The sequence below is a fragment of the Uloborus diversus genome, chromosome 1 (genome assembly GCF_026930045.1).
Source record: "Uloborus diversus isolate 005 chromosome 1, Udiv.v.3.1, whole genome shotgun sequence".
In the NCBI taxonomy this organism is placed as follows: Eukaryota; Metazoa; Arthropoda; class Arachnida; order Araneae; family Uloboridae; genus Uloborus; species Uloborus diversus.
The window spans coordinates 144127410-144154670 of record NC_072731.1 but is presented as its reverse complement, the minus strand read 5'-3'; the positions used below and the strand labels follow the sequence as shown (position 1 = coordinate 144154670).

Below are 27261 nucleotides of genomic sequence, written 5' to 3'. Positions count from 1 at the left end.
TTTTACCAGTTTTCGTACCGAACATAATGAAATACTAAAATTGAATTTTTAAATAAAATTTGAAGATAGTTATGGATTTGTTTGTTGATTCAGTTGTTTAATATTGGTTCATAAGTAGGAGTGTTTACAGGGTCTCCCTCGAAATTTTTTGTTAACAACGCATTTTTAGACTATTTAATGGTTAATAAGAAGAAGGTAGACTCGAAGGTCCCCTTCTGAAATAATTTTGATATTTAAGGGCATATTCTCGAAAACACAATTGTTTACTATCTTTGGTTTCTTGAAGAGAAAGAATGAGATTCAGGAATGCTCTCCAGTAATTTTTTAATATTAGAGCTTCAAAAACGTAATTTTAGGTATCTTTAGTGATGTTAAAAAACGGGGTTCAGGAAAAATTTTGGAATTGAAGTCCTAAAAATGCAATTGTGGGCCACCTTTGTTGACATAGCAAAAGACATGGGATTCAGAACTTTCCCCCCGAAACTTTTTGATGTAGGAGTTACAAAAACACTATTTTAGAAGATCTTTCAATGATGTTGAAAGATGAGGAAAGAAGGACATTGAAGCTCCTCTCCGGAAATTTTTCGAAATTGAAGTCCTGAAAACGCAGTTGTCGGCCATCCCATCTTTTATGACGTAGGGGAAAGGAATGGAATTTGGAACTTTCCATCGGATAATAGAGCTTCAAAAACGTATTGTTAGTGGATCTTCATTCATGTTAGTGGAAGGGCTCAGGATCATGGGCTCTCCCCTGGAGTTTTTTCGGAATTGAAGTTCTAAAAAAGTAATTGTTAACCCTCATTAACAACATTTTCGAAAAAGTTTTTTGATTCCACTAATTTTTTTCAAAATTAAAGCTCTAAAAATTCAACATTTTGGCCATCTCCGATGACATTGGCGAAAGGGGATTGAGGGACTCTCCCTTGGAAAATTTTTGGAATTGAAGTCATAAAAATACAGTTGTAGGTGATTTTTTGTGATGTTGAGGGGGGTGGGGAGAGAGTTTGGTGATCTTTTTTGTATTTACAAAACCTTTTGTGGAGTGGACGATCTTCTCAATCGCCCCCCCCCCCCCTGTGGATCCGCCACTGATATGAACACGGAGGGTAAAATATTTCTGGCTATATTATCCAGAGGAAGGGGGTTCCAAACTCAATAAAAGTATACTTGTTGGGTCATTGGAGAAGACAGTTGTACAGTCTGATTTACAGCTGTCATGCTTTTTGGTTTTTCAACTGTTTCATTTTACTATCCATTGATAGAGTAAACACAAGAATGAGTTATTAATATGTTGGAGATAAATTACTAAAGCTTGGAAATCAAACTCAGCTTTTACAATTAATTTTCATTCTTCAGAATATTTATTTATTTTGAAAATTGGAATTTTGTGAGCTTTTTAAAAAGATCTCTAGTAATTAAAATGAATCTTCATAATTTTCAATACATGTAGAAAGTAGAAACATGTTTCTGTTTTTTTTTTTTTTTTTAGAAACTAATCAATATCTTACATGCAAGTTGCTACCAAAAATTAGTACATAAAGATTTCAATCTTTTCACATCTTGCAAACATTTAAATTATTTCAAAAGTCAAGGTTTTAATATATGCTACCTTGAAATCTGACAAAGTGTTTTGAATTGTTTATTTATTTAATTCCTTTATTATAGTTATTATTCAACTATTGCAGTTTTTTATCTATTTTATTTTGCTATGCATTTAAACGTATTTTAAGAATGCATTTAATGACATAACAATACTTGGTATCTGTATGTGTTTGTTCTTATTGCTGTAACTTTTAGATCTGCATCGAGTTCAGGTTTTTTTGAACTGGAATTTTCATGCCTTTTGAATAGTTTACTTTCTACAAAGAGAAAACTATTTTACGTAATGCTGCTAGTGAAGGGCTGGAATATTTATGAAAAGCTCAATTATCCAAGTATGGAGACATTAATATATTAACTAAGACAAAGAGTTTTAAACAGTATTTTTCATAAAGGAGTCTTTTTCTTCCATTATTTCTGCTAATGAATCTTTTAACAAATTAAGCTGGTTTTAGTTTTACAAATATGAAACTATTTTAACTGTATAGAAATAAATATTTTATTCAGACAGCATGACTTGATTTTTAAACATTTGTTGTGATTAAAAACATTCTAAAGTTTCAAATTGTAAATACTTTCCTTTTGACTGTACAAAAGTTGCGAAGTTTTCTGTATAATATCTTTCATGATGTGCCCTTGTGCAACCCTATTTTAAATCTTCTCATCCAGTTATCTTCTTAAGAAATATTTGTAACCTGAATTTCTGTATTTTATCATGGAGAAACCAGTATTAATGAGTTACTTTTGATTTAAAGTTTTTTTTTTTCTGAAAAACTTCCTAAATACTTTACTTTTATTTTTCAGTTTTTTCAGTAGCAAACCTCATCCATATGCCAAAGAGGAATTCTGGTGCTATAAAGGTGGATATTGGGAAAGAAACTTTTCTGACTGTCCGGATATATTTTAAAGAGAACTAAATTATATTTTATACTCAATCAAGAAATATTTTTTATATCTCATTTTAAGAGACAAAACTTTGAAAGGTGATATGCTCACAGTTTCATTAAATGTTGAACATAGTCTACTGTTGGACACAGAATATTTTATTTATGTTAATATTGATTGTAAATCACACACATTGTATAAGTTGTAAATAATTGTCTGTAATAAATTTTATAAACTTTTAAATTGCTGTATGATGGTTCATTAGTAAATATGCATTTTGTTGTACAGTGCTGGCCAAATTATTAGACTAAGACTGTTTTAAAAGCAAATTCTTTATTGATTACATAACTATAGACACATTAACGAACAGTGGAATAATTATCTAATATTTAATTTGCATTCCATTGTTCTTGATGAGCATTTTAAGTCTTTTTGGCATACTTTTCACTTTTACACCATTTCTTAACACTTTTTAAAAAAGAACATAAAAAATTGTTTATACTCACTATTATATATACTCACATACACATACTCACTAATTACCTAAAACTAACTTTAAATATAACAGAACACACTAATAAAAAGAACTAGTGAACTGTTTAAGCTGATTGAGGTTATGTTCCTGGTAGGTAGATAAACAAAGAACATAAACAAAGCAGACAGTGCTTACACCTGCAAACATTAAATTGTGCTAAAGAAACGTAATAATCAGTGTACAGTATGTACTGTACTGTAAAATAAATAGTATTTTAGTACAAATAGTGTACAAAAACAAAAAAAACCACTTTAGTCTAATAATTTGGCCAGCACTGTAGTACCCTTATTCAGGTTGAGCCAGAAGTATTGAGCCCATTTCATATGACAAAAATACAGTCAACTCTCAAGAATTCGAAGCCCCAAGGCTAAAACGTTCCGAGTTATGAGAAGTTTCCACATCAGTCTCAAGAGTTTGGGACCTGATGAAAACTTCAAGATAAGAAATATTAGAGTTGCCGAGATTCAACTGTATAACGGAACATTTTCTCATGCAAACCATAAAAACTAAGAATATAGAGCACTTCAATGAATCCTAAAGCTTGTTTTACAATCTGAGTAGCATTTCTCAAAACTTTCGCTGTGAGAGGTCCTGAACTTTTCCTCTGTCTAGATACAGGATGCACTTGTGTGAGGATTAGTGCATTTGTTACTGCTTACTGTTAAGAGAGGGTTTCTTCTTAATCTACTTACAGCAGCAATAGTTTTGCATATTTTTAGCTAATGCAAAGTTTTTCTTATCAAGCTAAGACCAAGTTTTAATGTGAGTCCAATGCTTTTCTTTATTTTGTAACTTACCTGCATAAAATAGTCTGGCCAAAACTGGATCACGAATCCGTATATTTTGCTACTTGTGGCCATAGTTATGGCCACAACTGGATTACATACTGTTCCAGTTGTGGCCATGCAGAATATTTTAAGTATACTGTGAAAATTTATTTCAACGTTATCCAAGGATCCGTAATATTTATGTAAAATATAAAAAGTTAAAAATATAGCCAAATGACATTATAAATGATCATTGTTTCAGCTTATGGGCAAAAGAATTGTCAGATTGTTTGACGTTGTAGCACAGTTGTCACTTTAATCAAGTTAAACTGCATTGAAATGGTAAAATTCATACTGCGTCTACATCTATGATTTTCTTTTTCGTTTAAATGTCTTAACATTTTAAAATGGATATTTTTTACCAATTCAGGCATCGCAGCGTTCCTATATTCCTATATTTTCCTATATTTCTGAAAAAGGTTCCTATTTTCCTATAATTCCTATATTTTCCTATATTTTCAGTTTCCGCTTCCTTTTTTTTTTTACTTTTCCCCCGACTTTTTGCTACTGCATTTCCGCAAGCGACGCGCAGACGCCATTTTATCTAAGCAGGGCTCCCAAATGGTCCGCTTTTCCCGCCAAATTTCGTTTTTTATGGTTAAGTCCGCTTTAGACCGCTTTTTAACATTTCAGTCTGATTAGTCCGCTTTTACATAGTTTTTACTTAAATATCACATTTTAAAAATTTTTTCATATCGTTAAAAGTTACTGTACACCCAAACACGCCGCCGCAGCGCGTGTTAAACCAAGTTCGTACGCCCATTAAAAAAACCTTGAAAGGTTATTGGAAAAAAAAGGTCTTTTTTTTTTTTCAAGTGCTTGAAAACCTTGAAAATGTATGAAAAGTTTCTTTATTACTTGAATTCTTTCAAAAATCATTGGATTGTGTTTCAATAGTGCAATTTTCTGAACATATATATATTCGGTTTGATTTATCGCGAAAAATTGCTTTCGTGTTTAAGGTTTCAATCCCTTTGCATCTTGTTAATATTTTGTTGTTTTTACAATCCAAAGTGATTTTGACATGAGCTTAGCTTATTTTTCGTTTAATTTCAATAATTAACGAAGGAATTATTTTGGAAACTATGGCAACATTGAACTTACTCGGATTTCGCGGAAAAATGCTTCTCGCGTTTGAAATTTCAATCCTTTTGCATCTTGTAAATATTTTGATGTGTTCCACAATTGGAAGTTATTTTAACATATTCTACCTTAGTTTAGTTTATTTTTCGTTTAATTTTGGTAATTAAAGAAGGGAAAAATTTGGAAACCATGACAACATTAAACTTATTTGTACTTCGCGGAAAATTGCATCTCGCGTTTGAAATTTCAATCCTTTTGCATCCTGTGAACATTTTGATGTTTTTGACAATTGGAAGTTATTTTGACATATGCTGATATAGATTAGCTTATTTTCCATTTAATTTCAATAATTAACGAAGGAAATATTTTTAACCCATGGCAACATTGAACTTACTCGGATTTCGCGGAAAAATGCTTCTCGCGTTTGAAATTTCAATCCTTTTGCATCTTGTAAATATTTTGATGTGTTTCACAATTGGAAGTTATTTTGACATATGCTACGTTAGTTTAGCGAATTTTTCGTTTAATTTCAATAATTGACGAAGGAATTACTTCGGAAACCATGGTAACATTGAGCTTATTCGGATTTCGCGGAAAGATGCTTCTCGCGTTTGAAATTTCAATTCTTTTGCATCTTGTAAATATTTTGATGTGTTCCACAATTGGAAGTTATTTTAACATATGCTACCTTAGTTTAGTTTATTTTTCGTTTAATTTTGGTAATTAAAGAAGGGAAAAATTTGGAAACCATGACAACATTAAACTTATTTGTACTTCGCGGAAAATTGCATCTCGCGTTTGAAATTTCAATCCTTTTGCATCTTGTGAACATTTTGATGTTTTTGACAATTGGAAGTTATTTTGACATATGCTGATATAGATTAGCTTATTTTTCATTTAATTTCAATAATTAACGAAGGAATTATTTTGGAAACCACAGTAACATTGAACTTCCTCGGACTTCGCGGAAAATTGCTTTTTGTGTTTGAAATTTCAATCTTTTTGAATCATGTAAATGTTGAAATATTTAACCCAATCGAATGTTATTTTCCCATATGCCACCTTAGATTAGCATGTTTTATGTTTAATTTAGTAGAAAATAAATATTTTATGGGAAACATGCCAACATTGAACTTGGTTCGTGAAAATATGCTTCTGTGAGCTTTCAATAGTTTTGCATCTTATAAATATTTTTATATTTATGACAATTAGAAGTTATTTTGACATGATACGTTTTAATTTTTACTTAAATAACTAAAAAAATTAATAATTTTTGTGTTTAATTCGAGTTTATTTAGTTTTTCAAACTTAATTTTGATTATTCTTTGCTTATTTTCGTTTATTACTGTTTTTTTGTGTGGGGGGGGATATTAAATTTAAATAAATTAGTACATAGCATTTTAAAGTAGTATTTGTATATGAAACAAAGTTGAAGTATGTAATTTCATCAAGTTGAATTTGTGTACATCATTTCATTTTCATGATGCCTGCTGTTGTTCTCATGTGCCAGCTAGGCTGGCAATTTGGGGTGCGCTGCTTCATTTTTCCAACCGCACTGTCATTTGGTGTGAAGTCCGACTTCCACAGTACACACATGTCATAAGGACCAGTTTATAGGGTAGGCAATTATTCACAGCATAACATTAGATTCACACAAAGAAAGGACAAAAGAAAGTACGTCCATGCCCGAGTCGGGATTCAAACCCGGACCTTCCTGTCGCAGTCAGACTTCTCTGACCACTAGACAAGGCAGGCGGCATGATGCCTGCAAGGGGGGATTTGTTCCCCCCCATAAAAGTTCAAAGCACTCATGGCCCTGCAATCAGGGGCGGATTTATAGGGGGGCAATGCCGCCCCAGTTTTGGGAGGACTTTATATAGTAACAACACATCTTCCAAAAAAATTTTAAAAAATCATTTTTTTTGACTAGTTTAAAAAGGAGAATTATTATATTTGGATTATTATTTGGATTTATTGGAGGGGGGGCATAGGGGCAATGCCCCCTTGTTTTGGGAGGACTTAAAATAGTAAAAACACATCTTCCAAAATCTTAAAACAAAAAAAAATCATTTTTTTTCTTTTTTTAATAGTTCAATGAAAAAGAAGAGAATAGCGAGTGCCCTTTTCTGATGGGAGAAAAGAAAAAAAAAAAAAGAACATTGAATACAAATAGTACAACTGTCATTGGGGTGCTAAATATATGCCTATTTTCACTATTTTGGACTGAAAACCATTTGGGCAAGTATATAAATGAAAATATAGGCTAAACGAGCTATGCATTCAGCTGCAACACTTATAATAATTGACAAGTATTAAATTAGAACCTAAAACAAAAGGAACCCCCTTCCCCATTTGCTCTAACAGAACAATCTACTCGTTATGATTTGTTTTCTTTCTCAGAATGTTTATTTTCAATTTGCGTGACTTCAAAAACGAGATATTTTGTGTGCTTACAGACAAAAGATTTTGAAGAACCTTCTGGAATTCACACGTTCAGATTGGTAAAATTGTAAAAATCCTTTAACCGTAAAAACTGACGAATTTTCGTAAAAATTACAAAAATCTGCAAGTAAGAGTGAATTACATATAGGGCCGGATTTGCCTATAAGATAAACAAGCTATAGCTTCGGGCTACTTCTTTGAAGTGGGTCCGTAACTCGCAAAAAATTGCATGATTTGTTCTTTAAAAAATGAAAAGTGCTTGAAAAAATTAATTTCATTTTCAAGTGCTTGAAAACCTTGAATATTTGGAAATGTGTGGCTACAAACCTGAAATTTTAAAATTTCTAACAAATGGTAGGGGGAGGAATGCCATATGTCAAATTCAGCTCTTTACTCAGCTCATCCTGCTTTAAAAGTGTAAAAATCGTGGTGCTTACGTTTTTAACATATTACTTGAAATAAATTTTTGTGACTCACATGTTTCATACCTTGCTATTTATTTAATCCCAAATGCAGTATTTTTGAAATTCTTTTGTATTGATTGCTTTGATCTTGCTTCTACTGCATATTGTTAATCTGTTTAGCCCGGAAAAAATGATACACTACCTCTATTCATTTCGTTTTCTGCACTGCTTATAATTAAAAACAAGGTTGTTGTAATGAGAGAATTCTATAGTTTATTTTTTCTTTTAAACTTAAAGTAGTTGTTTTTTTTTTCTTTTTTTACAAAGTTTGAATAATACTGTACAATTGTGTAATCAAGAACTCAATTTCAGAGACTGGAAAGTGCAAATGAGGTGCCTTAAATTATTAAATGTTTTAAAATCCTTGAAAAGAATTGGTGCAGTATAACCTACTAGGGCTCGTGCCAAAAACCCAATCTAACCAACCAAACCTTGAAAATAATTAGAAAAGTCTTTGAAACTCCTAAGCAAAGTGTTCTTCAATTTTATTTCTTATCAAGTGTGTAAATTATGAATTGTTCTAATACGTAGTATGCTACTCTCATGTTACATATTTTCTAAATCTGTATAGCATTTCTTTTAAAGTATTAACTTACATCACAAAGCACATTTAAGTCATAAAACTTAAAAATAAAAAAAAAAATATTTGTCTTTTTTTTTTCCCCGAGATTTTTTCTATCCAATTAACCCTTATAAGGCTTCGAAATGCAGAATTTTATATCCATTTTACAAAATTTCCTCCAGGGGACAAACCCCCGGACCCCCTACCATTAGGGAATATTCTCTGTCCTACTTAAAAGGGAGCCCTGCGTCACTCTCTTGATACCAGTCACCTCTCTTAAGGTCAATTCAAATAGGACAGCATGAAAACACATTAATGAAAACGACACAAAAAAAAAAAGATAAAGCATGGCCTTATGCATCACAGGAAAACAGACCAAAACATCGGGGGGGGGGGGGATTTAAAATGTTGCTTAAAAAAAAAAATCCCGCCCCCCCCAGGAACTCAGTCCTAAATCCGCCTATGCCTGCAATCATGGAGTAATTTTTTAATGTAAGCTTTATGATTCTTGAAAATATACTTTGAATATGAAAATTGCAAAACTAAGCCTCATGTGATCTGCTTCCCTTTGTGATTGAGCATTTCAGACATTTTTAGGAAAACTTTGAATACAGTAGATCTGTTTGGTGTGTGATAGATTCATATCGGTTTTGAAGGGTATAATGCTATTAAGAAGCATTAAAAGACAGAAAAACACAAAAATAATTTTAAACTAAGGAAAGATGAAGCACAGCTTCATCTATCCTTCTGTGGGACTACCAGCAACCCCCCCCCCCTCCCATCCAAATGTTTGTGTAAATAATATTATTATTCAATGGATAAAAAGAACAGTTGTGCAGAAGATAAAGGAATTGTATCATTAAAAATCTCAGTATTATGGTTAATTAACAAATTATCTTCATGGATTTAGCAGCAGGCAGCTAATTTGCCTTTTGGTGCTTCCTTGAAATTAAATGAATGGTCCTCCCAAGGTCATCTTTTTAATCCTAACTGGTCCTCTTTAGTCCTCTTTTTAATTGAAAATGGTCTCCTTCCTTTTCTAAAGCTAAAATGTGTTTAGTGCCCTGTACCGTGTTTCTTCCTGAGTGGAGCAGCGTTTGACTTTAGCTCGTCTATGCAGCTCAATTCCGAGCCCATGAAGCTCCTGCGCAAGTCCTCAAAACTTCACTTTCGAACTCGGCGTCGATGAACTTGGGCGATCATGATGGGCGCATGGGCTGTGTAGGTTTTGATGATGTCATTCTAGGAAGGGCTCTCCGGCCACTTACCGTTTCAGGTCTCCACACGCACGATTTTTTTTCTTTTTTCGGAACTTTGCGTTTGGCTACGGTTGCAATTATTGCTACTTGCGGGATAGCTCATCTCAACTTCGATTGTTTTGGTTTTAATTGTGTGGAATGTAGGTGCTGCAGTTCGCGTATCAACTAAACGTTCATTTTAATAATAATGCCTCCAAAGAGGCCGCACAGCCAAGTTTTCAAAAAAGAATACGCAAAGCTGTTCTCGATTTTAAAAGAATTGAGGAAGTCGGAAAGACATGCACACTTTGGGGTCGTTCCAGACACAAATTGGGTCCGCTTTGCGGCCCCTTCACAAATTTACGCATCGTAAAAGCGGCCCCATTCACAAAATTCCACATTCAAAAGCAGCTCATTCACAAAATAAATGTACAAACAACATAATAGGGTAAATCTGGAGCTATCATTTTTTTTCCAACCAGAAAGCTACCGGACCAGCAGCTACGTGTGAAACGTAGTCGCCATATTTGGTCATTTACGGGATGGAATCAGACAAGATGCTTAAGTGCTTAAAATTCTAAGAACAAAGCAGAATTGTATTTTTAGACTTATTTATGCGTATGTATTGCACTTATGTCAGGTAGTGTTATTACATGTTTGTAATCAAATAGTAGTGCAGTCGAACCTGTTTATCTCGAACCTGCCTATCTCAAAAACCTCTCTGGGTCGAAGTTTTTCATTTTCCCTGCACATAAAGTATTAATTCAATGTTTTCCCCCATGTTTGTCTTGAATGAAATTTTCTGAAAACCTGCATAACTCGAATTTCGACTTAAGTGTCTTTCTTGAATTCCATCCACAACAATCTTTATTGACTGGAATTTGGAGACAGAAAGCACTTTTCTTATTATTAGCAGTCACATAATCTTCCAGAATTAAAACTTTATGTACAAAAAGCAAGTTTTCCAGCAATTAAATCCATTCTGAAACTGAAAGGAAGGGGACATTGTTGATTAGTAAAATTGCTCCCAAAGTTTTACTTTCGAGTCATTGCTCCAATTACTTATTTTTAGAACTTTTTTCAAAACTTCTGTATCTCGAAGCCTCCATATCTCGAATTTTTCTTATATGCCGTAAAATTCGAGATAGACAGGTTCGACTGTATTGCATTTTGAAAAAAAAAATGTTCTACTGGCCTGCCTTGTTATAAGAATTCCTGTATGTCCTCTTTTTATTTTCAAAATGTTCCTATATTATTTCGAAAAAATCCTATATTGTTTGCAAAAAATTCCTATATTTTCCATCAAATTCCTATATTTTTTTCAGAAAATTCCTATATTTTCTATCCAATTCCTATATTTTTTTCAGAAAATTCCTATATTTTCCTATATTTTTGTTGGCAAATGTCACTTCTATCCCTGTCTTCTATTTAGTGCTGAGGCATTCCACTTATCCATGTGTTTTTGATGTTATATAATGGAGTTAACTGTCTACATTTCATTACAGCTTGCAAGCTGCGTAGTTTTTATTTACTGAAACAGGGTTTCAGCTTTGTATCAAAATTTAAACAACCTTTCATTGTTCAAATTTGTTTCTTTAGCACTCCTTTCATTCATATTGTATGTATATCTACATTGTATTAAATGAGGTCTCCAGAGCCCGATCATCCTGATATTGGACATGGGGCACATTTCTATTTCAGGGCACCCCCCCCCCTAGGGCCCCGCTAAGATTTTTGAAGCACTGGGTACGAAATCATTTTCTGCCTCCCCCACCCCCCCATTCCAGCTTTTTTTTTATAAGTTGAAGCAATACAATATTTCGATACTTGCGTTTTTACACAACCATACTAAATTTGGTGGTGCCTCATATCACAATGTAATACATACATTTAAAACGTAGAAGAGATATAGTAGTATACGATAAATATATGAATGTGGTTAAACTTTGCCCTTTGCAGTAAATCGTAAATACCAAAATGATCTCTGATATAACTTTTAATAGTAAATACAGACTAAATTTGGAGTGGTTTTCTCATTTGCAAAGAGATCACATTTTTAAGGGAATTTTTATCAACAAATAGATTTTTTCCTTGTTTTAGCATTTGCAAAACTATTGATGATATCATTGTACTCTAGATTCTGAGTGAAATCATTATTTATTTTTTATTAAGATGATAAATTAAGGGGATTTTTGGCCCCCTGAAATCTAAGAGGAGGGACCTGTGCCCTACATGCCCCTGAGGTAATCAGGCTCTGGAAGTCTCCATACACTGTAACAAATTTCAGAAACGTTTCTCGATATATCGGAAACGTTTCCGAAATAGTAGGAATCCTTCATCCAATAGCGAACTCCTCAATATTCAGAAAGCTTTTTGTTATTTCAAGAAATCTAGAAGCGGAAGTCATGACGCAACGCTTCGAAACCTATTTCATCCTTTCAACTCGGGCGCCAATGAGTCGGAAATAACGAGAACTTATTTTTTTCTTATCTATGGTTGCTGCAGTCAGCAACTGTTAAGCATTGGATTGCTTGCTATTTCATGTCTAGAGAGTAGTAAAATGTGTCGAAACTAATTTTACGCCTTTGCATTTTGGACTGCCCTTGATTTTTTAGACGATGTACGCAGCTATTAAGTTAGTTAATAACCATTTGCTTCTTTACAATTTCCAATGCGACCATAATTAGATATATATTGTGTGTTCAAGCGTGAATAGTTTCAACACCCGTGTTTATACTTAATGAAACGAAACCCTTTGGATTACTTATTCAGTTGTAATGGAGGTACTCAGATTTTCTTCCGCTCATGTTCACTTGTAAGTATTAATGAATATTTTAAAACATGTTGTTATATACATTTATATTTTTGTTGATTTGCATTTGATGAGGCTCCAATTGTAACTGTTTTTGGGTTTATCGAATTAATATAAAGTTATCCTACATACCTATGTGTGCGGTGTACTATTTGTAGTAACTAGCTGAAACTGATTAATTACGCAAAATTAATAAGATTTATATTTGAGAAGCTATCACAGAAAAGTTATTTCGAAGTACTTGGATGTACATACATTTTGGTTCAAAAAGAAAAAAAAATCAATTGTTTAATTCATTAAAAATATGGTAATGCAAATATTTTCTAGTATTGTAATATGCTTCAAAAAAAAAAATGTGCCAGTATTATCTTTTTTTATTATAATTTATTCATTCATTTAAAAATAGCTATACCATTAGAAAATGACCATGTTATCTATTAGTAAGAACATAGTTATGCAATTAATTCATCTGCTTATTCATTTTGTTAAATGTGGTTAACAATAAAAAAATTCCTTGACATTAGTTGTTCCGAAAATAACATTTCCTTCGTGGATATACTAGTTTAATGTAGGACAGTCAGGAGGAATGAGTCAGTGGCAAAAATGGAACAGCTGCATTTACATGCCGAAATAAAAAGTAATATTATTTCATGTCATCGTTTTAAAAGTGATCATTTTTTAAATACTATGTTATTAGTATGCATTGCACATATGGGGAGAAGACGAGGGGATTTCACCACGCAGACTGTGCCATTGACATTTTCAAGGGGTTGCTTTTTTTAAGGGGGGGGGGGGCGCTTTATATCATTTTATGGGTGCACCATCACTCTTATGGTGTGGGGGGGGGGACTCTCGTATATATGAAATGGAATAATCATGTAATAGAGTTCAATGTTCTAATAAATAAAATATATAATGCATTTGGCGCACACTCTAAAAATAAAATCAGTAACCTATTTTGATTAAGTATCTATATTTGTGATAAACTGGAAAAGGGCAAGAATAGAAGAATAAACCCGAATGGTTCCAGCAGGGGGACTTTGGTGTCATATTTAAATTCATCAATTTCTCTGTTGGTACTTTTCGGTACACTTTGTTCGTCAAAGAAATTGACTTGACGTGAACGAATTTCGGAACGCGAAGGGTAGGTAAGTCCTGTCAAATTTTATCCGAAAATAAAAGCTATCAAGTTTGATACAAGATATGTTTTTAAGTTCTGCATTAAAAATACAATATGTTGATAATTTTGTCTTGAAAATATTGAGAGAAAAACTGAAGTTTAATTTTGTTTAACAAACAATCCCACTTTTGAGAAAGTACTTCCCTTCCCTCCCTCGACGATTTTGTGATTATGAATGAAACTACTATATTATTTCATAAATTTTCAAAAATTTATAACTGTGCATATGTTATGCTGTTAACCATGCTATTTGTCATTAGAAATTCAGAAAAAAAAATATCCACGAATGATTCTAAAATTGCTTATTTTATTGCTCTTAGATATGAAAGAATTGAAACTGATATGGCATGCAATACTATAGTAAAGAATTATTTTTTAGAAAAAATGACGGAAAAAGGATTCCGAAATTCTCAGAAACGTTTTTGAAAATTGTTTGGAGAATTCCGAAATACTCGGAAACGTTTTCGAAACTTTCATGAACCACAGCTGCACAGAATACTCAGAAACATTTCTGGAAATTAATGAAAGAGGATTCCGAAATGCTCAGAAACGTTTCTGAAAATTACAGAAAGAGGATTCCAAAATACTCAGAAACATTTCTGGAAATTATAGAAAGAGGATTCCGAAATACTCAGACACGTTTCTGGACATTACAGAAAGAGGATTCCGAAATACTCAGAAACGTTTTTGAAAATTTCATGAACCGCAGCTGCACGATATACTCAGAAACGTTTCCGAATTTTTTTTACAGTGTAAAGTGTCTGTTTGTGTGAACGAGCAAAACTGAAGAACTACCCAGCCGATTTCGCTAGAAATTTAGATGTTAGTTGCTTTTTGCGGTAGAAAAGTTTGGAGACCACCTTGTAAAAAGTTAGTTTTTTCAATTCCAATTTAAGATACAATTTTCCTATAAATTCCCGAGTATGAGAGTAAAAAATGACATGCATACATTGATATTATATATCATATAAAAGAATGAAATTTTCTGCATCAGATAGAATTTGTTTCAATTCTGTAACTTAATTATGGCTGGAGTTGTTCAAATTTTTTAGTCTTTTTTCAAGTCTTTGCTCAAGAGAGATTCTAGTCACTAGTTTCTTCATTTAAAACTGTCAATGAAAAGTGAAAAATTGTTTGACAGTTTTCTTTTTTACACCAATCAAATGAGCGGTTTTTTTTTTACCCCAGATCCAATCTGACATTTGTTGAAGACCAAAGCTGCTATCTCAAACATTTTATCTGAAGTCCAAAAATCCTCCCACCATTCATGTTATTAACGTTTTACTTAGTTGCCACAGCTATGTCTTTGGTAAAACTAGCTGTGAACCTTTTAATTAATGAAACAGATTTTTCTTAAATTCTGGAGTGGGAAGGGTAATTTATATATTCTGAAAGAGTTTTTTTGCCTTATAGCACGAGCACAGACCTGAGGGTACAGCTAGTAAAAAACAATTAAGGCTTCCGAAACTATGTAGATATTTCCCCTTCGTTTATTTAGTAGGAAGCATTTTACTTTACAAATTCTAAGAAAATAAAACAACACTGACTTTTATGATATAAAATTTATTCAAGCAATATCCATTCACAATTGTACAATGATTAAAATAAACATTTCACAATTACGTGCTTGAAAATGTGTAATGCATCCTTATTCGTAAAAATGTCTTTTTTTTTTTAAATGGGCAAAGCATAGTGTCTCACTGTTTCAAACCACATACTCATACAATATGTTTCATGGTAATAAGTTTTCTGAGCATTTTTCAATGAATTCTTCACTCCTGCTTCAGCATAAACTCTGAGCTATTTTCTGTGTCACAAGTGGTTCTATAGAATCTTCAATGACCTTCGAAATAACTCGAGGTGAGTGAAATATTCTCCTTTGAAATCGCATTTTCTAACAATAGAGGAAGAGGATGTATTAATATTAGGAAGGAAAGAAGCTTTATTATCGTTGTAAACTTTAAAAAAAAATTAGTTTTGATAGTTAAATACAACCAATTTCTTTGTATAGATGTAGTGGTTGCAGTTGGCAAGTCATTACTAATATACACAGTTTTCATACCCGAGAGCCGCACCTCATATTAAAAAGATTCTTGCCCGCGAGAACACATTTGAAAGTTCAAAATATTTGGAAATTTTCTGAATAACATGGAAGAAGGAGATTCCAAACCGAGAATTGCCATTGAGAAGAGATAGAATGGAGGGAGTGAAGACTTTCATTCGTAAAGCAAAGATATCTAGTCACATGATAGATTTTAAAGCGAAAAGCACTGGAAGAAATCAGCACGTGAAAGGTGTCAACCACTCATCGTTGTTGAATTGAATCACGTGACTTGGCGTCTTTGCCAAACTTTTTACTAAACCAATGGTTGGGTTTCCTCCCTCTATTTACTAATTCCTGCTCTAAGAGAATTACTGCTATTATAATTTGATGCTTATGTTTTTAATTGTATTTTCTTTCCAACAACCAATTTCTGAATATTTGGCTCCAAATTGCTGACCTTGTCATGAATCGTCGTTTTCGATTAAGAACAAGGAGAAAAAACTACACGGCCCACTCCAGTCACCTCCCGGGCTGGGCCGCATGTGGCCCAAGTTTAGGCACCATTGTAGAAGAAACAATATTTGCAATTGTAGTGCATACATATATTGAAAAAAGATGCATATTAATTTGTGTGGATTGCTTCACGGTTAAGAGCCAATGTCTGTAAGAATCAGGCAGTTTACGGCCTTTGTGATTGTTGACATTTTTAATTTTTCTTATTTTCACATATGTTGTTCCTTATCATGAATGTGATGTTTGTGCAAAATATGAGCTTTGTCTGCCTTACCGTTTTTGGGAAATTAAATTTTTAAATTTAGGGGGCGTGGCAAATTTTTGCGTGTTTTTCAAATTTGCAGATTTTAAAGTTCTTGTTGCTTCAAGCGCCCCTATAATTGACATGGATTTTTAAATTCCATACTATTATCTGGTCATGTTAGATACTATTACAGCTGTCAAATCGGTGTCACTACGAGGGCAACGCCCACAAACTCCGTTTAAAAATGACCGAAAATGAATTTTTTTACTACATTCAATGCCAATTTTCTCAAAGCGCCTTCATGATGACACCAACGTTTTTACATAAATTCCTAGCTACATTTGCATAAATCAAATATATGTAATAAAATTGGTGTCACTATAAGGGCGCCAGAAGATATTGGATTTTTCATGTGATAAATTTCACAAAAATGCAAATGTTTAAAATCTAACTACTACTCTCCGCCCTCATAGCAGAGATCTGAAACTAATTAAGTTTGATATCCAACATGTTCGTCTAACATATGAAATAAAAAAATCGGTGTCATTCCTATTACTTTCGGAAATATAATCATTCGAAATTAATATGTTATGGAGTTATTTAAAAAAAGACTTTTCTAATTCGAATGGCTTTTTGCACGGTCTGTTTTAAACTTTAATATAAAATTACAGTAGTGACACCTAAAATAATATGTTTCTAATGCTTTTTATAAAAAAGGCATTAGAAACACAATAAATCGATATTGGTACAGATAGACGTATTGTGTAATGTGCATTATGGCTAAAATAATCGTACTAAGATTCATATTTTTTCAACCATACTAATTTTTTCAGTTATTTATATTAAAAATGCAGCTATTTATAACATAATGTCTTAAATAGTGATGAACATAATGTATTATATAGCGAGCATTCAGAATCTGAAACATAATTTGAGGATGACGTAAACTAAAACAAAGAAAACATAAAGAATCAAATCACCCAGTTTCAGAAAGACGGTCATCTCTTATTGATAACTGGTAATTTTGTAGTACTAAAGCTTGGGAAAACATGGTATCCCTGAGAAATAGTAGAAGTTGACCATTTGCAAGTAAAGATCAAATGCATGGCAAGAATGATTGGAATAAATAAATTTATTTGACCGGAAAAAAGGCGAGTGTTGGTATAATAATCTAAACATATTATGAAAATAGATCCACCTGTACCTATATCAAAACGAGCATTTTCTATTCAAGATAAAGACGCTCTTACTGCTCAAAGCTGTTTCTGTTAAACGTTGCTTCTTTGTAAGAAATTGAAAATAAATATGGTCAAAACACTATCTGGGTGTGATAAGATCAAATTAACAAAATACATAAATAAACAAATAAAATAAATTAAAAATAATAATAATAAATGAAAAAAAATGCACCACAACATACTAACTTCAAATGATTATATTTCCAAAAGTAGTAGGAGTGACACTAATTTTATTAGTTCAAATGTTAGACAAACGTGTTGGTTATCAAACGTAATTAGTTTTAGATCTCTGCTATGAGGGGGCTAGTTGTATTCAGATTAGCAAATGGTCAACTTCTACTATTTCTCCGGGATACCATGTTTTCCCAAGCTTTAGTGCTACAAAATTACCAGATATCAATAAGAGATGACCGTCTTTCTGAAACTGGGTGATTTCATTTTTTATGTTTTCGTTGTTTTAGTCTACGTCATCCTCAAATTATGTTTCAGATTCTGAATGCTCGCTAGATAATAAATTATTTTCATCACTATTTAAGACATTGTTATAAATAGTTGCATTTTTAATATAAATAACTGATAAAAAATTAGTATGGTTGAAAAAATATGAGTATTAGTACAACTATTTTAGCCATAATGCACATTACGCAATAGTCCATCTCTACCTATATCGATTTACTGTGTTTCTAATGCTTTTTATAAAGCTTTTTTTTTTTATAAAAAGCATTACAAACATATTATTTTAGGTGTCACTACTATAATTTTATATTAAAGTTTAAAACAAACCGTGTAAAAAGACATTTGAATTAGAAAAGTCTTTTTTTTAAATAACTCCATAACATACTAATTTCGAATGATTATATTTCCGAAAGTAATAGGAGTGACACCGATTTTTTTTACTTCATATGTTAGGCGAACATGTTGGTTATCAAATTTAATTAGTTTCGGATCTCTGCTATGAGGGCGAGAGTAGTAGTTAGATTTTAAACATTTGCATTTTTGTGAAATTTATCACATAAAAATCCAATATCTTCTGGCGCCCTTATAGTGACACCAATTTTATTACATATATTTGATTTATGCAAGTGTAGCTAGGAATTTATGTAAAAACTTTGGTGTCATCTGAAGGCGCTTTGAGAAAATTGCCATTGAATGTAGTAAAAAAATTCATTTTCGGTCATTTTTAAGCGGAGCTTGTGGCCGTCGCCCTCGTATTGACACCGATTTGACAACTGTAATAGTATCTAAGAAGACCATATAATAGCATAGAATTTAAAAATCCATGTCATTATAGAGGCGTTTAAAGCAACAAGAACTTTAAAATCTGCAAATTTGAAAAACACGCAAAAATGTGCCACGCCCCCTAAATTTAAAAATTTAATTTCCCAAAAACGGTAAGGCAAACAAAACTCATACTTTGCACAAACATTACATTCATGATAAGGAACAACATTTGCGAAAATAAATAAAATTAAAAACGTCAACAATCACAACCTGCCTGATCCTTACAGACAATGGCTTTTAAACGGTAAAGATTAGGAACGTGAAATTTAGTTTACAGGGGCAATTTTTGCTAACGTTGTGTACCTTGTCGCCCACATTTGTTCAGTCAACTATTGAAAATAATTTTTTTTTTCCTAGAGAATTCAATCAAGAAGTGATAAATCTTTGGGGTGGTTCATCTCTAAGTATGTAAATGTGCATTAATGCTTTATTATAAGCATATTTAATTTCATTTTTAATCTTACTTTACTTGAATAAATATAAATGATCGGGAAGGTTCTTTACTACTAAAGATCTGCGATGCTTCCAAGTCTTTTTTTTTTCTTTTTTTTTCTACATGAAAAGTTTTTCAGAAATGTAGCTCATAGGAGTGAGCCTGATACTCTGTTTTAGTTTTCTTTTCAGTGCAGAACCAAACCCCGAGAAAAGAAGAACGTTTTTGATAATATGATGAGAGACTACTCCCATGGAGTATCCCAAATTGCTACAAATTTTCCTGCTATTGAAGTTTTCGCCTCTAGCCCCTTAGAAATATGCTAAAGGTTGCTCCCTTCCCCCTCTGTGACAAAAACTCGAAAACCGAAAACTGAAAACCATAGTTTGTTAGAAAACCATGGTTGTGGGATGCCATTTTCAGAGAGGGGGGGGGGGGGCAGTGCTCATATTTGGATTCAGGTTGTCATTTTACGAAAGAATCGGTAAGGGTGATGCCAAAAGCATTTTGAAGGTTTTTTCCTTTTTTTGCTTAACATTGTTATAAGGGCTTTTTAAAAGATTTATAATTTGCTGTGTTAAAAAGTTTCATATTCATATAAAAATGAACTTCTTTGAAATAAATATTTTCATTAACCTACCATGTAGTAAAATTAGTAGAAACATAGTTAATTCCCAATCGTAGATCTATGGAGAGGAAAATGTGAGATCCAATAAACTTTTATAAATACCTTTTTCAGTGCCATCTTCAAACCATGATGACACCTACGCAATTATTTAGAAACGCACGGAACTCTCATAATATATTCTGTTATTTTACCTAGTCTTTACTCATCAACAGTTTAGCTCCCATTTACCCCAACTGAGTTCAAGTCAACTGAGTTACTTTTAGTGCACAGAAAATTTTTGCTTTTATTATGTTAATATTTAGAGGGTAAAACAAATTAAAGTTTAACTTTAATTTACCAAAAACGTAATCGATTCTTGTAATTTTTCTACTACACATTTATCCTTAATTTGACATATTTTGTACAAATTGGAAAGATACATGGAAGCGAAAAGTTTGGAATAAAAATTTTGATATTAAGGCCTCCAAAATACTTTTGAAAAACTTGAAATGAGAGATTTCAGCATTCGCTATATTTAATAAATTTAAGAAAAGGTGTAGCTTTTTTTTAAATTCACCCACTTGCCTGTCTTAAGCTATTTGCAGCTTTTAGTGCTCATTTAACGTTAAACTTCAATCCATTAATATTTAGCTGGTAAAACTAATTAAAATTTAACTCATGCTAATCTTTTCTTCCCTGGAAACTTTTGCGATTTTTATAATTTATTCTACAGGGACATGGACACTTCTTATTTTTTAAGTATGTCGGTAAGAAACATCAAAAATATTAAAACTTGTTTGCGTCTCGTATATGCAGGGCCGTAGCTATCGCAAATATCCAGGCTAAGCCCAAACATTTTTTGGACAGGTAAAAAAAAAGGAGGGGGGGGGGCACAATAAATACTAAAGGTCGCTAAATTCTAATTAATAATCTTCATTGCACAATGCCTTGTTAATAATTTCTATTTTTATTAAACTTGACAAATTTATCAGTTGGCTCTTTTCCCGTGTTCACTTCGCTCGCAAGGGGGAGCAGTTTTCGGGGGCTTTAGTCCTGGAAATATTTGGAACTTGAAACCCAAACAACAAAATATGAGAGGATTTGTAATGATGTTGGATAGAGGGATTAGTGACGCATCCCAGGAACATTTTAGAAGTTCTTCCTTTAAAAATTCTTTTTTGAACGAATTTTGGTAGTTAGCTTGAAGAGAGGTTAGGGGCCTCTCCCGACAATTTTCGAAACCGAAATTCCTGAAACGAAATTATACAGGCAAGGAAATTCGGGAGACTCTTCACCGAAAAATTTTCAAAGCTGAAACACCGAAAACAAACTTTTATACGATCTTTAATGATAAAGGGAAGGTGCACAGTGGGGCGAAAACGTCAAAAGGCACTTAACCCCCCCCCCCCTCCCTATATTCAACCAATTGAGGATTATAAATTCTCAATTGGTTGAATATAAAATATTAAATTCTTTCTTCTTTAAAATATTAAAGTGCGGGAATTTAAAAAAAAAATTGCTTTTAAGCAGTCTATATATATTTTTTTTTCTTGGAGAAGGTGAGTTCGAGTCCCAACTTACGCGAGGGATGTGTTCCAAGACTCCTCGCGTAAGTCGAAATTTGGCGTTGTGGAAAAATGTATGCATAAACATAACATTTTTTAGAAACATACCAAATTTTTTAGACATTTGTAAGCACCCCTCAAACTGATTTAAAGCATTCCTCAACTATACATTACAGTTTCTTACATAAAGAACTTAACTTTTATTGTATTTAAAAAATAAAAAAAACTTTTATTCAACATAAAATAGTTAAAATGCACAAAAAGAATGATTGATAAAATAAAACAACACGGTAAGTACAGTATGTAGTAATAATAAAATGCTGCACTATAATAGTATTGTACAGTAGATACAGTAATAATATTTATGAGTTAAAAAATAAAGATGATGAAGATTTATGCTGCCTAATCAGATCGTTTTTTTTTTTTATTAAATACATTTTAAAATACGATTGCTTTACCTTTTTCTTTTCTAACGTTTCCATTTATGGCAACAAGCCAAGTTGAATCGCGTTGTAGCGGGAGTCGACTGTATATCCAATTTCTTTCGTGTCCAACGGTAGTAGTAGGACGAGAGAAAAAATGAACAATCGAGTATTCAAACCGATAATTGGTTTAGATCAGCACCGAAAACTAGGCGAAGGGGGGGGGGGGATTCAAGGTTTTTTTTTTTTTTCTAAACACTCTACAAAAAAAAAAAAAAAAATGCACTCTTTAAAATTAATATTAATTAGCCACCAATGGTCTGTATGAAGACCCTGAAAGGGAATTAGCTACATAAACCTGCGAACGTTGGGCCCTGAGCGCAAACAAATCGAAAGAACTCGCTAATTACATGAAGGAGTAAACAAATTAACGAAAAAGATTTAAAACATTGCAAAGTGTTTTTTAGCGTTTTCGCCCCCACTTTGGAGTGGTTCGGTGGACCATCGGGGGAAGGGGGGGGGGGGAGAAGGGACAACTGTTGGCCCGGGCCCGAGCCTAAAGTGGGCCTGAGAATTTTAAAATCAGGGTGAAATATGTAAGAATGTAGGGGTAAACAATATGGAGGGAGGCATGTAAAAGTCATTTGTTACGGGCCCGAAAATGTCTGTGCACGTTCTGGGGACCCTCAAATATGTTTCGAAATCAGAAGTCCTGTAAATGAAATTTCTTGAAAAATGGGAGTTAAGTGGCTGCACCCTGTGGGAAGTTTTCCGAAATTGTGCGTGGAAGTTCTCTTAACACGCTGGTAGCTTTCTTTGATGGCGTTAGGAGAATTTTTTTCGCCCCATTTTTTTGAGTTCGGTTTTTTAATGGGCGTACCAACTAAAGCATCTACGTGTGTAGTCTACATCAGATATTTTACTTACCTCTACTAGTTTTAGAATCAACGTCGCTCATAAAACTCGTATCGAAGTGGGCTCTGAATCATAAGAACTAGCTGAAAGCGTACATCTAGCTCGTCACTCTGATTTTCAATCCAAAAATTCTGCATTATCTGAAAAAGTTCAAACGCCATAAAATTTAAGAGGTCACATAAAAGTCCGTCCAAAATATTAATTTGAAAACAAATTGATGTATTGTATTGTATACATAGCAATATTAAGAGCCAAGATGTGTTAGTGAAATAGTACTTATAAATACAAGTTACATGTTTACAAGCAAACATCAATAATACTAGTACAGTACGGCTCTGATAACACAAAACCTGACCTTGATAGTATTTACTTCCTTTTTTTATGATTTCTCTGCAATAAGGGTCGGTTTTTTGGCGCTGAATTGAGTTTGGCCATCTTCTTAGTGTATTGCGAAGTTATTCCGGGGGGCAGATTTATCATGTTGCAGTTGCATGTGACCTTGAAGGAGATTATCAAAGATGCACATGATTAATGTTTTTACACCGTTTTGTGGTAGATGAAGGGAGTCTAAAAATTACGTTGCCACAGGCTCTCAAACCTGTAAATTTGCCATTGGGTTTTCCATTTCAAATCCTAGCATTTTACACTTCTTTTCGACACTAAACTTCACAATAAAAAGTAAACATCGTCAAAGTCAGACTCCATATTATCAGAGCCATAATATGTTATCACGAAATTGAATTCTTTGTGATCCAAACCAAAGGCTAAATATGTCCACCTTGGCACCTATGCAACCGCAGGCTTTTTTTTTTTTTTTTTTTGTTTTGTTTAATATGCGATGACCTCCAGGTGATTCCTCTTAAACAACCTGTGTAATTGAAATATATGATGTATCGTCGCCACAGGGCAACAATAGGATAGTGTTATTCCTAGGATTAGATTTCTTAGTGTTGCTCTAAGCATCACCGTACTAGAGTGACTCTAGTGCGGTGATGCTCTAAGGTGACGATCTAGCGTGGCTCTGGGTAACTTGATACTTGACCCTGTTCGAGGTTATTCATGTTTGAGTTGAAAAAAAAGTTCATACATTGGTCCAACGCTAATAATCGTTATCTTTACGCAAACCGGCTATTCTCATCCCTATTTTAACAAATGTGATCCTTTAAATCTCTGCGGAGCGGGATTCGGAAGTTAATATACTATTAGAGTCAAACTCTCTGGTCTTCTCAAGTTCTCCGGGGCAGTAGGTTCCACGCTAGGGTATTCTCGGAGAAACTCACGCTGAAAAGTTGTTGCTGACTCTCGGATCATAAAACATAGAATGCTAAACGATTTGTGTTGTTCAGTTGTCACCTTCACAAACGCTGAAGTGGTGAGCGAAAAAAGAGCGTTAGCGCTAAATTAACGGCAGCAGCATGAAGCTAAAGATTTTTCCAACAACCTGGAGGAGCCCGTCGACGGTGATGGTGCGGAGGGTGGCGGTGGGAAAATAAAATGATAGGACGCCAAAAACAGTCAAGTGAGAACAATAAGCATTCGTGGTTGCTCAAAAAAAAAAAAAAAAGTTACATGGACATACTCGAGCGTGTCAGATACTGATAAATTTAATGCTCCAACGTGTCTGTAATTCTCAAGGTATGTTTATCTACCGACTTGTGTGGTGGGTGTGGCTGTTGGAAGGATAGAAATTGGAAAAAAAAAAAAAAAAAAATTCGAGTGTGTCAGATATTCAGAGGGGAGGTTAAGTGACCTTTAAAAATGTCACCGTTTAAAAGACTGACATTTTGGAAATGACGCAAGCTCGTAACGAATTTTTGAAAATGCAAAAAAAAAAAAAAAAAAAAATCGTCCTACGGATTTACTCGAGCGCGTCAGATTTTTATACAGAAGGTTCAGTTTGATGGTCCAGACATTGGTAGCCTAAAATCTGACGATTATGTTGAGGTTTATTCTTAATCTGACAGCTTGGAGGGAAAATTTAATTTTTTTTTTTTTTTGCAACTTTGCAACCCTCTAACACCTTTGCGTTAGGCTCAAATCGTCAGATTTTTTAAACGTACATTCTTTTGCTTGTAATTAACCCATCTTATCTTAATCTGACGCGCTTCAATAAATCCAAGGATCAATTTTTTTACTAATCTGACAGGCTGTCCTAGACGCATCTACCAACAAAAAAGGCCAACATTTGGTGTAAATACTCGATAAGATGTAAGGTATCTCCCCTATGTTTATCTGACGCGCTCGAGTAAATCTTCAAAAACACATTGGACTCCCCTTTTACCAATCTTTGTAGCCGATTTGTGAGAGTTAGTCATGTCGAAATCGGCAGATTATATGTTTTTGTGATTCTTGCATTATTTCCTTTAACAAAAAAAAAAAAAACAATCGTGTTCGAGAAAATCTACACGGCGTTTTTTTTTTTTTACAAGTTTGTAATCCTCCCACACCCTTGTGTTACAATCAAATCGTCAAATTTTCTAAATGTACACTCTTTAGCTTGTAATTAACCCCCTTATCTTAATCTGACGCGCCCCCTTCATTAAATCCAATGATCATTTCTTTTTTACTAATCTGATAGGCTGTCCTAGACTCATCCACCAGCAAAAAAGGCCAACGTTTGGTGTAAGTACTCCACAGGATGTAAGGTATCTCCTTTATGTTTATCTGACGCACTCGAGTAAATCCCCAAAAACACTCTGGGCTCTCCTACTACATGGATCAGCTTCGCAGGCCGCAGGTTGGGCACCGCTGTTACACCCGAATACTTCCTCTGAGCTCCAATGATAATTACACGAGTAGTTACACGCTGGTTACTTATCGAACTGTAGTCCGGCTCTGAAAATATGACTTCCAATCGGCTGAGGCTTAAACGATTCCATTTGTTAAAATTGGGATTAGTAATGTCGGTTTGCGTTGTCGATAATGATTATTGCGCAGTGCCAATCATAGAATTCCTCGGTTTTTTGAACCAAAGCATAAATGAGCTGGTTCAAGGTCAATTATCTTTCTATCAGAGCTATAAACAGTTGTGTGTGTGTGTGTGTGAGTATGTTTTGTTATTCATACTACCTTGGTGAGTAATGTGAGCATCTCGAGGTCAGCTATTCTCCTACCGATGCACATCCGTGGTCCAAACCCAAATGGCTGGAAGGCAAAAGAATCAGCTGTTGTGGGGGCTCCGGACGCTGATCTCAGCCATCTTTCTGGAATATACTTATCAGCATCTGGAAAGTAACGTTCTTGCACGCTGGATACATAGTAATTCAGTGTAATCTGAGTCTGAAAACAAACACAGTACTCTGTCAATCCACGCGTGCCCCAAAACTATAAATCACCTTTACAGTTCGTATAAATAACGGATATGATTATGAAATTGAAATGTAAGGCTTTCGAGATTGATTCGTGTGCAGTAGAGTTAATTTTTAATGGGAGCAGTTAATTTGTTGAGTGAGCAGCTGGCAGTTGAGTAGCAGTTAAACCAATCATTTGTAGTAACATAGCCAACATGCATTTATCAATTTTCAAATATTTCAAAACTTATGTTACGGCATTGAGATTGTGTTTGTGAGATTAATATTTCTTCAGCACTTTCATCTTTTTAGAAACACATTCTGAACAATGTTATTATTTTTAGTTCAGCTCTCTTTCTTTCCTACTGTCCAGTTTGTTTGGTTTGCACTCCGTTTCGCCGACATTTATAATTTCCTCCCCCCCCCCTCTATATACAGTAGGTTGGGTCAAAAAAAAAAATTTTTTTTTTTAAACGTTAACGGGCAGGGGATTAAAAAGGTGCCGAATGGTCTCAAACTAACATGCACTGTTAAAAATTTTCCGGAAAATTTACGGTAATTGTTACTGGCACCCATGTTGCCAGTAACTATTACCGTAAAAATCAAATGTTACTGTAAAATTTTACGGTTTCCTCGGTAGGCCACAGCAACCAGTTGGCGCTGGGATCGCTTATTTCTCCGGTATAAATTACCGTAAAAGTCAGCGAAGTGTTAGCGATGCAATTTTACAGTAACAATTACCAGAAAATCTTCCTGAATTTTTAACAGTGTGTGTGAAATTTTATTCCATCCTGGTAAGTCTTTTTGCCTCCGGATTGAATTTGAAGTTTGGATTTCCTTACCGAAACAGGATACGTTCCATGTACGATGGCAATAATAATAAATGTTACTTCGTTAACAGAAACAAGTGATGAAACTTTCAATTTGCACCTGGTTTAAATTCACATTGCCATTTTAGCTGTTAGAATTGACTGAAATGTGTGGATTAGGTCAAACACTTCCTGCCTACTGTGCAACGTAAATGAGTAAGAGATGCTAAAAATCCATCTCTTGAAATGCAGCAGCAATCTTTTGAAATCCTA

The 27261-nt window shown here is 33.6% G+C and overlaps 2 protein-coding genes across 3 annotated transcripts in view; one reads left to right on the top strand and one right to left on the bottom strand.

The window, feature by feature from the left end:
- Positions 1-2724, top strand: part of LOC129232658 (oxysterol-binding protein-related protein 2-like) — a 141793-nt gene extending 139069 nt beyond the window's left edge. For both annotated transcript variants that reach the window (XM_054866793.1, XM_054866801.1), the window contains exon 22: positions 2404-2724. In XM_054866793.1, the coding sequence (XP_054722768.1) occupies positions 2404-2506 (103 nt within the window). In that variant the 3' untranslated portion in view covers positions 2507-2724. The remainder of the gene's footprint in view (positions 1-2403) is intronic.
- A 12507-nt stretch (positions 2725-15231) lies between these two features.
- Positions 15232-27261, bottom strand: part of LOC129232647 (probable cytochrome P450 301a1, mitochondrial) — a 145324-nt gene continuing 133294 nt past the window's right edge. The window contains exons 10-12 of the mRNA XM_054866782.1: positions 25959-26168; positions 22902-23029; positions 15232-15521 (exon numbers count right to left, since the gene is read on the bottom strand). Coding sequence (XP_054722757.1) covers positions 22919-23029; positions 25959-26168 — 321 coding nt within the window. The 3' untranslated portion in view covers positions 15232-15521; positions 22902-22918. The remainder of the gene's footprint in view (positions 15522-22901; positions 23030-25958; positions 26169-27261) is intronic.